Source organism: Symphodus melops, assembly GCF_947650265.1.
Source record: "Symphodus melops genome assembly, chromosome: 23".
NCBI classification, from domain to species: Eukaryota; Metazoa; Chordata; class Actinopteri; order Labriformes; family Labridae; genus Symphodus; species Symphodus melops.
The window spans coordinates 8,865,157-8,879,089 of record NC_136713.1 but is presented as its reverse complement, the minus strand read 5'-3'; the positions used below and the strand labels follow the sequence as shown (position 1 = coordinate 8,879,089).

The 13,933-nt window shown below is 39.0% G+C and overlaps 2 protein-coding genes across 2 annotated transcripts in view; both read left to right on the top strand.

The window, feature by feature from the left end:
- Positions 1-9,014: 9,014 nt before the first annotated feature.
- Positions 9,015-12,089, top strand: LOC306818348 (putative methyltransferase). Its single transcript, XM_079335899.1, has 6 exons — positions 9,015-9,191; positions 9,956-10,113; positions 10,252-10,465; positions 10,579-10,682; positions 11,308-11,445; positions 11,992-12,089. The coding sequence occupies exons 1-6, from the start codon at positions 9,084-9,086 to the stop codon at positions 12,077-12,079; spliced, it is 810 nt and encodes a 269-aa protein (XP_079192025.1). The 5' UTR covers positions 9,015-9,083; the 3' UTR covers positions 12,080-12,089.
- A 322-nt stretch (positions 12,090-12,411) lies between these two features.
- Positions 12,412-13,933, top strand: part of LOC306818340 (receptor tyrosine-protein kinase erbB-4-like) — a 212,555-nt gene continuing 211,033 nt past the window's right edge. Inside the window, exon 1 of the mRNA XM_079335888.1 lies at positions 12,412-12,445. Coding sequence (XP_079192014.1) covers positions 12,424-12,445 — 22 coding nt within the window. The 5' untranslated portion in view covers positions 12,412-12,423. The remainder of the gene's footprint in view (positions 12,446-13,933) is intronic.

The following is a 13,933-nucleotide window of genomic DNA, read 5'->3' as shown; positions in this document are numbered from 1 at the left end:
ACTTAATGTTCTTTTATCTGTAATTACAGACAGGCCCATATTATCTACCTAACTACACATACTATGTCTATCCCACAGACACGTTATGAAATTAGAGACGATGGAGTCATTTTTCAATAAAGGTCGCACGTCCCATGAGCGCTTTCCGGTCGTCATTTTCGCTCCATGTGATGGAAATGAGGCTATATGTGAGTTCACAGCAGAGCTAAATGGTTCTAATGTGTTTCAGCTAAGAAGGGACCACACTGTCACATATTGTCACATAGTGTTTGGAGAACATTTCTCGTTTTTCTCTTCAGCTTGAGGAACTCTTCATCCTGTTAGAAGTCTTCCTAACTCCTCCTCCTTTTGTCACTTGGAGCAACTCTTAATATTGAGGAGGATTTGTGAATACGGGCTCAAGGGCAAGGTAAAATATTCACAACAGTACCAGCATATATGCTCACATATAACAGCTACTGCTTTGTTTATCATGGTAATTCCAGCACTGCTCTCACTAGACGGATCCCACCTTGAAAACAGCCTATAATGAAGAAATTGACCGCCAACAACTGTGTGATGAATCCAAACATGATAGGCTAATACTTAATCATTTCACCATTATCCATATCAAGGCACCATTACACAGCCTTCTATGTTACGGTAGATAAGATGCCACATCATGATTGTTGAGCAGTTTGAAAAATAGAAAAAAAAATCTTTCCTTTCCTTACGTAAATGAACCCATCTTATCATGTACAGTCACTTTACAAAGCCCTGCAACACTTGAAAAATGAAAAAGCAGTTTGTTGATGCATTCCCCTGCATTATGAATCTGTGCACATTGTTGAAGTACCTCACACCCACTGATTTATAAACAGATTTGCAGTCAGTATGCACAGATTTACAATGCAAATCCATGCACACACATTTGTAAACAGTTCGAAAAAATTGTCAGGATCCTAAAACCAAGATTGTGGGAATGTCTTTTTGCAGGATTTGGGACTAAAATGTTTCATATTTGGCAACGTTGTAAGATTGCAATCATTCCTGATGGTTGCATACCTGTCTGAACCAAAGTTCAAAGCAATCCACTCAGATTATAAAGACCTTCAATCTAGAATGTGACGTAAAGGTCATGGTGGTGCAAGAAGAAGATTAACACAACTCTGGAGACACTAAAGTGAGTCAGACCACACATTTAGGTCTGAAAAATCAAATCTCAACATGCACCTTTCACATTTTCTTCCCTTCAAATGCCACTTGACAGCTGGTGAATCAATGCACAGACACACTGTGGAAAGAGGTGGATTTGTTATCCAGCTAATTACACCGGAGGATCCCAAGCAGAATAATCTGAATAATAGAAAAGCCGGGTTGATAAACACGACTGCTGAATGCTTGCTTACATGTACTCAGTCACCATGTCAGCTCTGTTGTTCCCATTCATTTAACATTAGAAGATAGCGTCTATGTAAATTGTGTCGGATAATGGGATTAAAACATCCCCTGATGTTATCTTGTTACATTATTCTAAGCGTGTATGTATAGCATTTAGATTTTGGCTATTATTCAAAGGACTTGATCTTAATCAATATGAAGACTGTTTATTTCATTCATGGGTGACGGCAATGTATGCATAAATGAATATTTTCCCCCTCAATTTAAGATTATTTTTTAACCTTGAGTCTCAACTAAAAGAAAATATAACATTTTATGGGAGCAGAAATTGTCACTTTGGAGTCTTTTTTTTTTTTTGAGACTTCTTGAGTATTCTGTTTTATTGTTTGCACCCTGCAGGCATATTCTCTTGCCCTTGCATCGTCGACTGTCTCTGATTCGCCATTCGACTCTAAAACACCTGTGCACATTCCAGAAATGTGGTCTTTGTTTTTAATGATTCAGCCACAGCTCGCACCACTGAAGGACGGTGAAAACGGGGCTGAATCGCGGCGCTTAGCCCTTAACCGGCACAACATAAGGGCCCCCTTTTTCCTTTCTTCTTCTGGTTGTGCAACAGAAGATTTCACCAAGGGGCGCTGCCAATGCCTGTGGGTGTCTTGTAGGCGTTTGGCACTCTTAGAGGGATGTTATTGTCACATCTGGCAATGTGTAGATGCCAGCGTGCTTGGAAGCAGAGCTACAAGTTTAAAGCCTTCCTCACAATATCTCATTCCACGCTCACACTCTGCTGCTAACCCGGGTGATAACAAGAACCCCTTACTCAGATTACACAGCTGCTAAAGACAAGCTTCAATCCAAAATGCCGCACAATCTCCTGTTGCTATCCGTCTGCAGAGCATCTAAAAGGCTAACGTGATTGAAGCTTGTCCTACAAAGGGTTATGAACCATGGATTCTTTGGTTTAATGCCACAAGCAGCCAAGTGCTTAGGTATTTCCAATTATAGGGAATATGTCGAGGCAGCCTTCGGTAATTAAAGCCTAATCATGCTTCTGGATTCAGAGAAGCATCCTCATCAAGCTTTCATTAGTCTGCCTCCTTGTAATGCCCAGCAGCAACCCAACCCCCTTTACGAATGCTCTGATGGCCTTTTCCCAATCCACATCTACTTATTGTGTGTTGTTGTAAGAGTGTACTATCATTCTTTAGCATGGTGGAGTCAAAGAAATAAGACAAACAATTCTTTCAGTTTATTGTTTGCACTTAAAGCATTTTTAGTGCCCAAGTAGAAGCCATTTCATACAAAGAATTTAAAAAAAATGTACAACCCAATTTCTTGTTGGCACACATGTCACACTACAAGACCTTTTTACCAGTTTTGAAAAAATAAGGTGTGGAGGAGGGAATCTGCATGTCTTCATTATCAAATAGAAATCAAGGTTTTACTTAAAATCTTTAATTTTTGTTGTGGATTTTACATTTCATTGCTCTCCTGAAACCAGCACAACTTGTTTTACTACCAATCAGTTGGTGGCAGTGTTGCGACCTTTAAGGTGGTTCATCGAATTCCTTTAAAATCAGAAGACATTAATCCCAATTTCTTTTTGCTAAATTTATAGTCAGACCCACCCAGAGTGATTGATCAGGCTTTTGAAGTGTTGCTTTGAGACTTCTAAATAAAATAAATAAATTCTGCATTTCAGTAAAAAATGTGATTGATGCAACTAGCTCTGCTATACAAGAATTAAGTTGTTGCAATATCAGCTGCAAGACCCTAAGAAAGTCATGTGCAATTTTTATAGATTCAAAACAGTTTCTGATGTGGTTTCCCATCCAAAAGCAGCGAAATATATTAATATGTATCTGAGCTTCTGAGCTCCTGAATTCTCTTACACTTCAGAGAAAAATTTCAGTGGAACAACGGGTGAGATCCCCTGTTTTTCGGAGTGAACGAGCAGCTGGATAAGCTGGTGGTCTCTATTCCGGGAGAGATCAACGAGAGAGAAGTGTGAGAGCACCTGGCTCTTCTATACGCTGCCTGTTTGACAGACAGCACAGACACCTGGAAGCCCAGTGAGAGAGCGCAGTGTGAAAGCCACTGCTGCTCTACAGGGCCATGCATTATGCACGACTCTCTCCCTCTTTCTTTTGCTCTCTCTCTCTCTTTCTCTGCCCCCTGCTCTGCAGTAAAAATAGATCAGCAGACCTGAGCGTTCAGCTCTTTTTTATGCCTCTCACTTTCTCTTGGATCTCACCAGGTGCGGCAGCTTTTGGCTCCCAAATCGCGTTTCTTCGCCTGAGCTGTTTGTGTATTTGCGTGAATGTTAAAACATGCATGTGTTTGCACACTTTTGAGAGCGTGTGGATTTGCATGTGCTCTGACTGAAGATTGTGTGCATGTCAGCCAGAGTGAGACTGTTTTATCAGTGTGCCTCTGCACATGGTTTTTATTAAAAGCGGGATGTCAGTCTTGCAGAGGTGTTTTCTGATATTATGGGTTAACGGAAGATATGATGAAAGGATCCTTGGTGGCATTTAATCTGTAAAAGCTGGCAGAAAAACTTACGTATTATAATAAAAGTGTGTAGACACTCTTCTTTTCTCTCCTCTGCAAAAAGTCTGTTTCAATTCAAAAGGAAACCCAGAAGCATCTTTATGCAGCTAACAAATTGATGGTTAAATTTTTTCCTCTTAAGTTCGTAGTTGAACTATAAACAATGGTGAGCATATGGAAAAGGAAATTGTTCATTAATTTTTCGAAAAACCAGAGGCACATTTTTACAGAAAGCCTTTGCAGGGGGCAGCGGGAGCCTAGTGGTTAGTACGATGATGGAGGCCATGGTCTTCTAAGTGGATGGCCGGGGTTCAAATGTGGCTCCTTTACTGCTTGTCATTCCCCACTTCCTTTATCATTCCCTATCATTGATAAAATCTGTCCAATGCTTGACAACTATTCACCGTAAGTGAAAGAACTGAATTATTCCATTGTTTCTTTATGCATGCAACACAACACTGCATGCTCATGTTTGCAAAGGTCCCCTGTTGCAGAGTTGCAGAGACTCCCTGAAGACCATTGATCCGTGCCCATAACCACAGAGGTCTCTGACTCCGCCCTGATTGCTGTTCCACTGCTAATTAAACAGTCCTGCTTAACGAGATTCACGTTAACAAGGTTGGAGGGAAAGGTCACCCCATCACGTAAGCTTCAAGTGGACATCGTCAATAACGAGCCTGCCTAGAAGGACAGGTACACACACACACACACACACACACACACACACACACACACACACACACACACACACACAAAGCTAATTATCCAAAAGGTAGACTTTTGTTTTGGGCTTGCATAACCTTTCACTGTGTATTTAGTGACTTTGTACGTTATCATTGTTCATCATTTTTTAGTAATTTCACCATGCACCATTTTATTTCTTATAATTAATTATCGCTTTTGAAAAAGCATTTAGTCCATGCTGGAAAAACTACAACGTCTCCAATAAAACTGGGACTAATGGCATTTACTTGGTGTGGTCATTCATTAGCTGTACTTAAAGGGTACTGGTGGTTTTACATGCTGCAGCCCATTAACTCTAAATTTATATTACCCATAACCTTTGCCCAAAGCATACACTTAGACTTTTATAATCCATTTAAATCATGAAAACCAACTTGCAAATCTTACCTGTGATTGACAACGCTATCAGGGCAGATCTTTCCTCACCTTACATTTTGTATTTGCCAGTCGGGATTGTTTTACTGTACTTTGTCCAAATCAATGTATTTATTTAACTGAACTTCTGCATATGTGATAAAGTCCTCTGTAAATATCTTTATATGAATTTGTTTGTCGTCTTTGTTGTTTTTATAACTTAAAGTCTTGGTAGACTGTATTGAATTAAAGGGGCCTGAGAATTGCGCCCTGGAGAACTCCACGACTTTCTTGTATGTCACAAAACAACTATTTACCAAATCAACAAAACTGGTCAAATAGGTGGTTTTTTAACAATCCTAAAGTGTTTACTTTCCAAGCAGAAATGATTTGAAACAACCTTTGAATAAACAGCAGAAGTGCAGATTTCATAACTGCATTGTGTGAATAGCTGAATTATTCCTCGTTGTATTTTTTTTTCTTTCATATATAGCAGGACTGTTCTCCATAAGAGGAGAGGGTTTTAGCTGTATTTTCTGCAAATGTCCACACAAGGCATAAACCCAGAACCAGGCGCACAAACACACGACCTATATATACTATCTGGCCTTCTCATCATTTATCTTACAGCGGCAGAATCAGGATAGATTGGTTCAATTAGACTGGCCTTTAATGTAATCTGTTTAATCCATTTCTATCATCAAAGCCAATACCTACCTCTCTCCTTGGAGAGCGGGATTAGCCCCTCCAAGTGCATCTCGGAGAGCGAGCGTCTCAGCTATAAAAACTCAGCCTCGCAGTCGCTGAGATCTCCTCGATATTTGCTCTTTACAACCGGCTGCGGAGCAAACAGAGTGTCTCGAGTGAAGTTTTAATGGGTAAGGATTTAAGATGTTCATATCCTTGCAGAGATTGCGAGCGTCGTTTGGCACAATGGCACAGTGCCATAATAAAAGTAAAAACACAGCACAAGTTTGATGCTTCCTTTCTCTTTTCTACTCACAGATTGCGGAGATTAATTCATCATCAGTCCTCTCCACTTCATGTAAATATTAGAATCAGTCTACTATCATAGTTACTATTACCTTATAGCATCGCAGCCTTAAATCTATTTTTTTCATTGTTGTTAATCTGGTTGTCTCCTTCTCTTTCTTTCTACATTTCCCTCTTTTTCACTTTCCTGACCTAACACAGCGTAGCAGATGTCTGAGGTTTCTGCTTGTTAAAAGGCTTTTTTTTTTTTAAAGTAATATACATATGGTAAGAATACAGGGCAAGGAAACCTCAAGGAAATCTTAACCATATTATTTGGTCTTTAAGATAAATAAAGACTATAAGGTATAAAGACTTATAAGGTAGTGCCTCTTTTAGTGATTTCTCAAAAGATATTCACAGTTAATGCAGCATTTTCACTTAATTTTCTTAAAAAATAAATACAGAAAAACAACTGTTCCGAGCAGGTTCAGAGCTCCAATTTCGGTGCCTTCTTTTTCCCATCTGTAGGTTTTCGTGCTACCTTATTGAAAAAGTGTCTTTAAGCACCCAGGGGGGCTTTGAAACCTATTCAAAATCCATGACAAATTCTCCCCCCGAAATGCCTGGCTGTCAATGCGGCAACAAGACTGTTTTCAAAATTCATGGATTTCATCCAACAGCTGCAATCTGCTTTTACCTGCTGAGATTTCCACGGGGAAGTGGGATTTCATTCGCAATACCCATCTATCCATCCCCCTACCCTGCATGTCTCTGTGCTGGCGCTGTCAGAAGAAAGAAGATGCACAGGTATTTACTACAGCTGCTATTTCAGGCTGCAAACCACATGTTTTTAAGAGACTTTGCATACACTCTGTCAAACTGTTATTTACTCGATAAAATCAGGCTTTTTTCCCCTGCACCTGCCTTTGTGACAAAAGCAGTTTAAATACACTATTTCGAATATTTTGTACACCTCCTCGTGTGGATTACCTGCGTGATTGCCTTCCAGGAGAATTCCCCCATGCAGCATTAGCAACACAGCTCGTCACAGTCGATAGAAGCGCTCCCATAGCTCTTTTTACTGTGTCTGGAATGCCTGCAGATATTAAAGCAATACATGTGGCGGGCTGTCTGAGCCCCATTGACTTTGTGTTTTTAATGGCTTCTGTTCGTGTGAGTCTGCAGAGATGTGCGAGGACACTTTAATAAGAGTTGCTGGTAAAGACTGTGTGATTCAACGGTTCAGTCTGAGTAGGATGGTGGAGGACCAAATTGTCCACAAAAGCCTGCCCATGATGCGTTCACTTCACACATGCAGATAGATGGTGTTGTGACTCGAGTGGAGCTGACTGTTTTGATTAAAGTTGATTGATTGGACAACACAAGGCACGTCGGCACATAGCAACATGGTGGGGTTAAGAGGTTGGTGCTTCTTGTGGCTTCTGCACCCCCCGTTTGTTAAAACAATCCAAATTGCAAAGCATATCTGACAATGGATATTGATTAGGTGAATGGGAAGGATCAATGCTTGTTGATTAGGCAGGAAATAAGGGGGAGAAATCTGTCATCGACTGTTTAGCAGGTGTAGATATAGATTGTTTTCTTTTAAATGCTTCAAAACATCACATGAATATAAAAATAGACTTAGCCATCTCTCATACAGTATCATCGGCTTGAATACTTGAATTTCCCTCGGGATCAATAAAGTATCTATCTATCTATCTATCTATCTATCTATCTATCTATCTATCTATCTATCTATCTATCTATCTATCTATCTATCTATCTATCTATCTATCTATCTATCTATCTATTCTATCTAATCTATCTATCTAATCTATCTATCTAATCTATCTATCGTATAAATATGAGTTCATCCACCCATCGACCTTTGTACCCTACATGTGAGGACCAAGAATGGAGCCTTGGGAAACTCAGCTTCATGTTCTATACTTACGCCATGCTTACAAAGAAGTCCTGATCATGTTACAGTCTGTAAAGTTTTTTGATCAAAGACAAGTAATATTTTAGATGTATTCCAACATTTCTTCAAATGCTTAGAAGATACACTTGTTACCATATGAATTTATCCAGATTTCATCTTCATTGTTACATTAACATACAGTAAATATCAATTTGACACTGTATGCTGCCAATCAGAGCATTATAATCTGGTTAGATAGATCTAGAGTTGTCGTCAGTAGACACAGTTTGCAATGAGTGATGTTTCGTTTATGCATAGGGTCGATTCTTTTTATTTTATTTTTTATTTTTTTATTTTGGATTTGCTTGGCGAGCTGCTTATTGAGGGCCTGCGAACGTAAATAATTTCCAAATATGCTTGAAGGTGCATGTTTCATGTTCGAATAATAAATAATAAACAAATCAATCAAAGCCGAATTATTAATACGAAAAGCTTTGATTAAATGAGACTTGGCATCATTCTAGTGTATAAGTTTATCAGACATGCATTTTTTTCCACACATTTATTTTCTCTAAATATTCCCATTAACATGTAGCTCAAGGCTAATACATCAGTATGCTAAAGAAACTCGGCAAAGGTAGATTAAATTAGGTAATAAATAGATGATCTCAGTGCAGAAACTAAAGTGTGAACACATTGTGGCTGGACACTCAGGAGGTCTACTTCCCTTTTCAGCACATAAGCATTATACATGTGAATTTACTGCCATCTGCTGATCTTTGCAAGCAAGTGCATGCACAAATATATTTGTCAGAAAAATGCTAGTTGACAAAGGGCCACTCATTGCTGTAGAATGTTATGTTTAAATAATAAAAATGTCCTTCTTTGTCCCTTATTGACCCTCTACAGGTGTGAATGCAATGGAGAAACGATCCTTTCCTCATTAAGTCAAGCAATAAAGGCTTGCTTCTTTCAATGCAGGCATGTTTATTTGGGCAAGAGGCACTGCTCGAAAAGCTGGCTTTCATGCAGTGAGGGCAGGGACCATTTCAGCTCTGGAAGTTAATGTGTAACTTGTTGCTTTAAGAAGGACATGCTCAGACTGCAGGGTCATAGTTTTTGGTAGGTCTGGCACTTGGGTACAGAAAAAATGTCTGTCAAGCTCTTTGAGGGGAAAGATCATGCAGCAGCATACCTGCAGTACAGAGTAGCACCCCAAGAGTTAATCAAAAGGATTATGGGCTTCATGGAGATGAGGGTAAGTGTGCAGGTTAGGGTTTTCAACTTAATTTTGAGGCTGGTGTTTCTTTAAGACTTTAAATTTAGGTTAGGTTATTTTTGAAAGATATATAAGAACTCTATCTTGCACTTATTTATTTTTTCATTGTTGTTGTCCATAAGTCCAGTTTTTTACGATGGAGTATAAACACTGATCCTTGCCCTGGTCTCGGGTGGAAGCCAACCCATTAAAACAGCAATGCAGTCCCTGATTGAATTACTTTTCCTTTTCTTTTAGGTACATATTTGTATCGACACATTCTGACCATTTTAGGTGTATTTGAGCCTGTTTATGTTCCTGGTTAGTCTTGGATTGGGTTTTTGGGAAAAGGGTTAAGAGTTTCTTTGGCTCATTAGTGTCACATTGAAAAATGTTATCAAAAGCCAATTTTGACGTTTCACTCCTTAATTCTATTTTAAAAGTCTTAGATCTGCATTTTTAAACTTTGAGAAAGGTGTCCTTAATTCTATTTTAAAAGTCTTAGATCTGCATTTTTAAACTTTGAGAAAGGTGAAGAAGAATTCAGTGCACTTGTTTCACAAACTGGAGACATTTCAACGTTTAATGATTAACTTCATGATGTGTCGTAAAAGTAAACTCTTTATTTATAACGTTTGTATTGGAGGGTAGGAAAGGAACAGCTCCTGGGGCTTGACTTTAGTAACTTTTTAATGAAAAATGGTCTCGATCGAGATAGATATTTAATACTGTTATGACAATGTTTCAAACTTCCCTTATTTTAGACCAGCCAGTTCAAGCTTGCAGCAGATGTGGGCTGCGGTTCGGGTCAAGGGACGATCCTATTGGCTCCACATTTCACCAAGGTTGTTGGAACAGACATCAGTAAGGCCCAGCTGGAGATGGCGCAGACCAATAGGAAGCCTCCAAATGTATTGTACAGGTGAGGCAGAGGAAAGGTGTCGGAGGGGAGAGGTTACAACTAACCTTCCCGCGATGGTCTTTCTTGAATGAAATGAAAACATTATATATTTTTATTTGCTGTATTACACAGTTCTAAAGTATTCTAATCACTCTCCAGGCATTGTCCAGCAGAAGAGCTGCCATTTGCCTCCGGCGAGGTTGACCTTGTGACGGCTATGACAGCAGCCCACTGGTTCGACCATCAAAAGTTCCTCCTGGAAGCTGATAGGGTCCTGAGGCCAGGAGGCTGCCTTGCTCTCCTAAGCTACGCCATGGACGTAGAGCTGGAGTATGGGGATGTTTCGGACACGCTCAATGACATTTGTAAAGAGGTGCACGATCCAGTAATTAGACATTTGAAACAAGGAAAGGTTTGGATATTTTTCAGCCCTAATCCATTAATCGACATTAAATCCTGTCCCCCCCCCCCTCTTGTTTGAATCAGTTTTATGCTGCCCTGCTTCCATTTCGAGATCCCTACGTAGGATCAAGCTCATTAAAGATCTACTTAGACATGTTTGAGTCCTGCTCTTACAAAGACAAAGAATGGTGAGTGTTTCCAACTTTACTGACAAAATGTTCTCGCTCAAAATGTTTCATCGCTCGTGGGAAGAGCGCTCACCTTTTTTAAGTAAGCAAAGAACTTAATTCAGTCGGATGCAGGGGTGTCTTTCTGCTCTGAATCCACGCCAACAATATTAGCAAAAACGCCAAACACCATTTGGAAATGTAAATAGTAGGAAAGTAGTGTCGGTGCTGACAGGAAAAGCTTGTCAGAAAAATGAGTGCTTAAAAAACTGGAAAAACCTGGAAATTCTACTCATGTGCTGTCACATACTGTGTACAAGTTTGGTTTTTTTTGAAGCAATAAAAACGCTTCCACAACCAGGGATTGGTGGAGTAAAGCTTTCAAGTCAGACATATGTATAAGCTGTGACATTTGGGAGTTATCTGGCACAGAGCAGCTTAAACCTGAGCAGTTGGGGGGTCTTGCTTAGGGGGCATTTCAATGTGTAGTCAAGGGAAAGAAGAGTGTTTCTTATTTCACATACCACAAAATGTATCCCACATTTTTTCCTTACACATCAAACTTTTACAAGATTAAAATCCAAGAAAGGATACAAAGAATCAAACATGAATGTATTAGATGGATTTATTATGTTTCTGTGTGCAGGAATGAGTGTCTCCGGGTAAAAAGAACCTTGCCACTGAACAGCTACATCGGTCTGATTCAGACCTTCTCCTCCTTTGAGAAACTGCGCCTAAAGGACCCCATGGAGGCCGAATGTTGTTCTGACGACATCAGGAACAAGTGAGAACCTCCAACTCCAACCACGAGTCTAATCTTTAACTTTTGGCCCCTAGGCCTCACCTCAGCACAACGTTGATCTCCTAATCTCCCTCTCCAAAAGCATTTATCACCATCAAAAACTGCTGAAAGTTCATCTTTGAATACTTGTCACAGTCTTGGGCATTAATCAGAAAAGCCAAACATTGCTTGACTAAGCTTAACCGTTGAAGGCTTTTACTGCTTTGATAATATAGACGCCATTAATTCCCCTACCACTGACAGGACAGAATAGCCCAGCAAGCAAAATATATGGAGTGGAAGTGCTGAGACATAACTTTCACATGGATAAAAAAAAAGTATGACATTGTATTTAATTACTATCAGACTTTGTGGAAGATTTACGCACAGCTCTGCTCTGTGTCTGGGAAGAGTTGACCTGTGTTCAGTCTTGCGTGGTGTTAAGAAATGACTTTAGAGGTCTCAGCCAATATATTACTTCAACTATTTTTCTAATAATCCAATAAGTTTCAATATCAAATCATTTTGTCTCTTCTTTTTCTCCAACAGGTTACTCTCTGTCATGAAGGTGTCTTCTCCTGAAACTGAAGTTACAGTTGTTGTGAAGTATTTCTATTGGCTGGCTAGCAAACCTTAAACCAACTTTTTTTTAATTTTTTTATCTCATGCCCTTTAGCAACCAACCAAAAGGCTAATTGTGATCATTTATAAGCAACTGTAAAATTAAAAAATATGCCTTATTTTATGATTAAATTGCTAGATTCGAGAAAAGGTTGAGTGATCAAATTAATCTCAAGAAAAACTCTTCATAAAATACAGTTCTTTTGTTGCACTGTATTTTCTCCTGATAGCCAATTTTAGGCTTCATTGCTTACAGCTGTGCAAATCAAACAAACCAACGAATCAGACAATTGTTGGACTGTAACAGCTTCCTGATTGATCAGAAAGAGAGACACGTGAGCCAGCAGCAGGCACAGATTGATGAGTAGCTACTGTCAACTCGGTAAGAAATAGCTGAAATGTTATCTTATATGTGAGCATAATAAAAAAAAAATAATAATAAAAAAAAAAAGGGGGACGTCTCCTTGTGTGTGTGTGTGTGTGTGTGTGTGTTTGTGCGCGCGCACGCACGCACGCGCGTGTGTTTGTGCGCGCGCATGCATGCGGTGGGGAGGTATACTGTACGTAGCCCGTGAAATTAACAATAAAAAAAAACGTTTTCTACAATTTTCAGTTCTTTATTAGCCACCTTAAAACTTCAAACCAAACAAAGGTAACATCAGTCAGTAACTTACTAACTTTGTAAACATAACAATTTAGTAATGATAGTGTTTAAAAAACAAAGGAGGAAAAAGGTATAATACTAGCAAACAATAATGTTAGCTTACTAACTTGATGTTAGCATTAGAAACTCTAAAGGCTACTACGTTTAATAGGCATGTTTACGACGTATACATTAAGTCTGACTGAATAAAAGTCCTGTATGAAATTCCTATGTTGAGCATTTGCACACTTTAGCCTACAATTTCTCTAGATAATATTCAGTGAAGGTTTTAACACTTCCCATTCTTAGGACTGTGTTAAGCGTTTTTAAATTCATTGCACCATTTGTTGAACTTGTTATTTTGGAATTACAAAGTTCTATTTCTTTATCATTATGGGTCCAAGTTTGGAAACCAACGCTGTAAGTGTAAACTATTTAGCTCCATAGTAACCCCATGCAGCCTTGTGTGTTTTGCAGTAATTCTTGCATGGAGATAGGCTACATTGGAAATCAAAGTTGGGTCTTTGTAAAAGAAACACACTCTTTTTAAATACAGCTATACCTATAGGTCATGAAGTCTGCTGTTTAATAATGTCCAGGAGTTTGAAATAATCTCATACATGAATACGAAGATTTCCAGATTGAACACTAGATGGAGCCCTGTCATCAAGTGATGGAAAAGTGTCCAACTGAAGTCCACCTTGAGCCTTATAATGTACAATCAAAAGGATGGCCATATTGGGAGCTTCACTGCACTCTAAACTAAAAACTATCCTTGCACATCAATATATATCTCCGCTCTGGAAAGGTAGTGCATTTGATGATAATTAATATGCTAATTTTCCAGTCTACATCTAAAGATGGTGATAAAATAAATGTCATAATAATATGTTTCTCTCATACATACAGTAAATGTTCTCTAATTAGAATCAAACTACCGTTGTGCTTGTCTTTCTTTATTTAAAAAAAAAAAACATTTAAAAAAATTAAAGGGACACCGACCCTTTCCCCCCCAAATGACTCTTTTTTTTCTCCTCACTTTTCTCCCTTCCTCTTTTTCCATATTTATACCAGTCATTCATCCAAATCTTCGTACCTCCCTGAGTGTCCTCCTCTGTAGTCTTATTTATGCTTTCACAGATTGTTTAGGGCCACGAGAACAGATGGTAATTAACATGCATGGCCTCCAAATCCCTTGATTCACAAAGGCCTAGTCATTTTCCCCAG

What these genes read in the sequence shown, in the direction of transcription:
- LOC306818348 (XM_079335899.1), top strand. Translation starts at nt 9,084, where the DNA reads ATGTCTGTCAAGCTCTTTGAGGGGAAAGATCATGCAGCAGCATACCTG. An exon ending in TCTTACAAAGACAAAGAATG is followed by an intron (nt 10,683 to 11,307) that starts GTGAGTGTTTCC and finishes TTCTGTGTGCAG; the next exon opens with GAATGAGTGTCTCCGGGTAA. An exon ending in TCTGACGACATCAGGAACAA is followed by an intron (nt 11,446 to 11,991) that starts GTGAGAACCTCC and finishes TTTCTCCAACAG; the next exon opens with GTTACTCTCTGTCATGAAGG.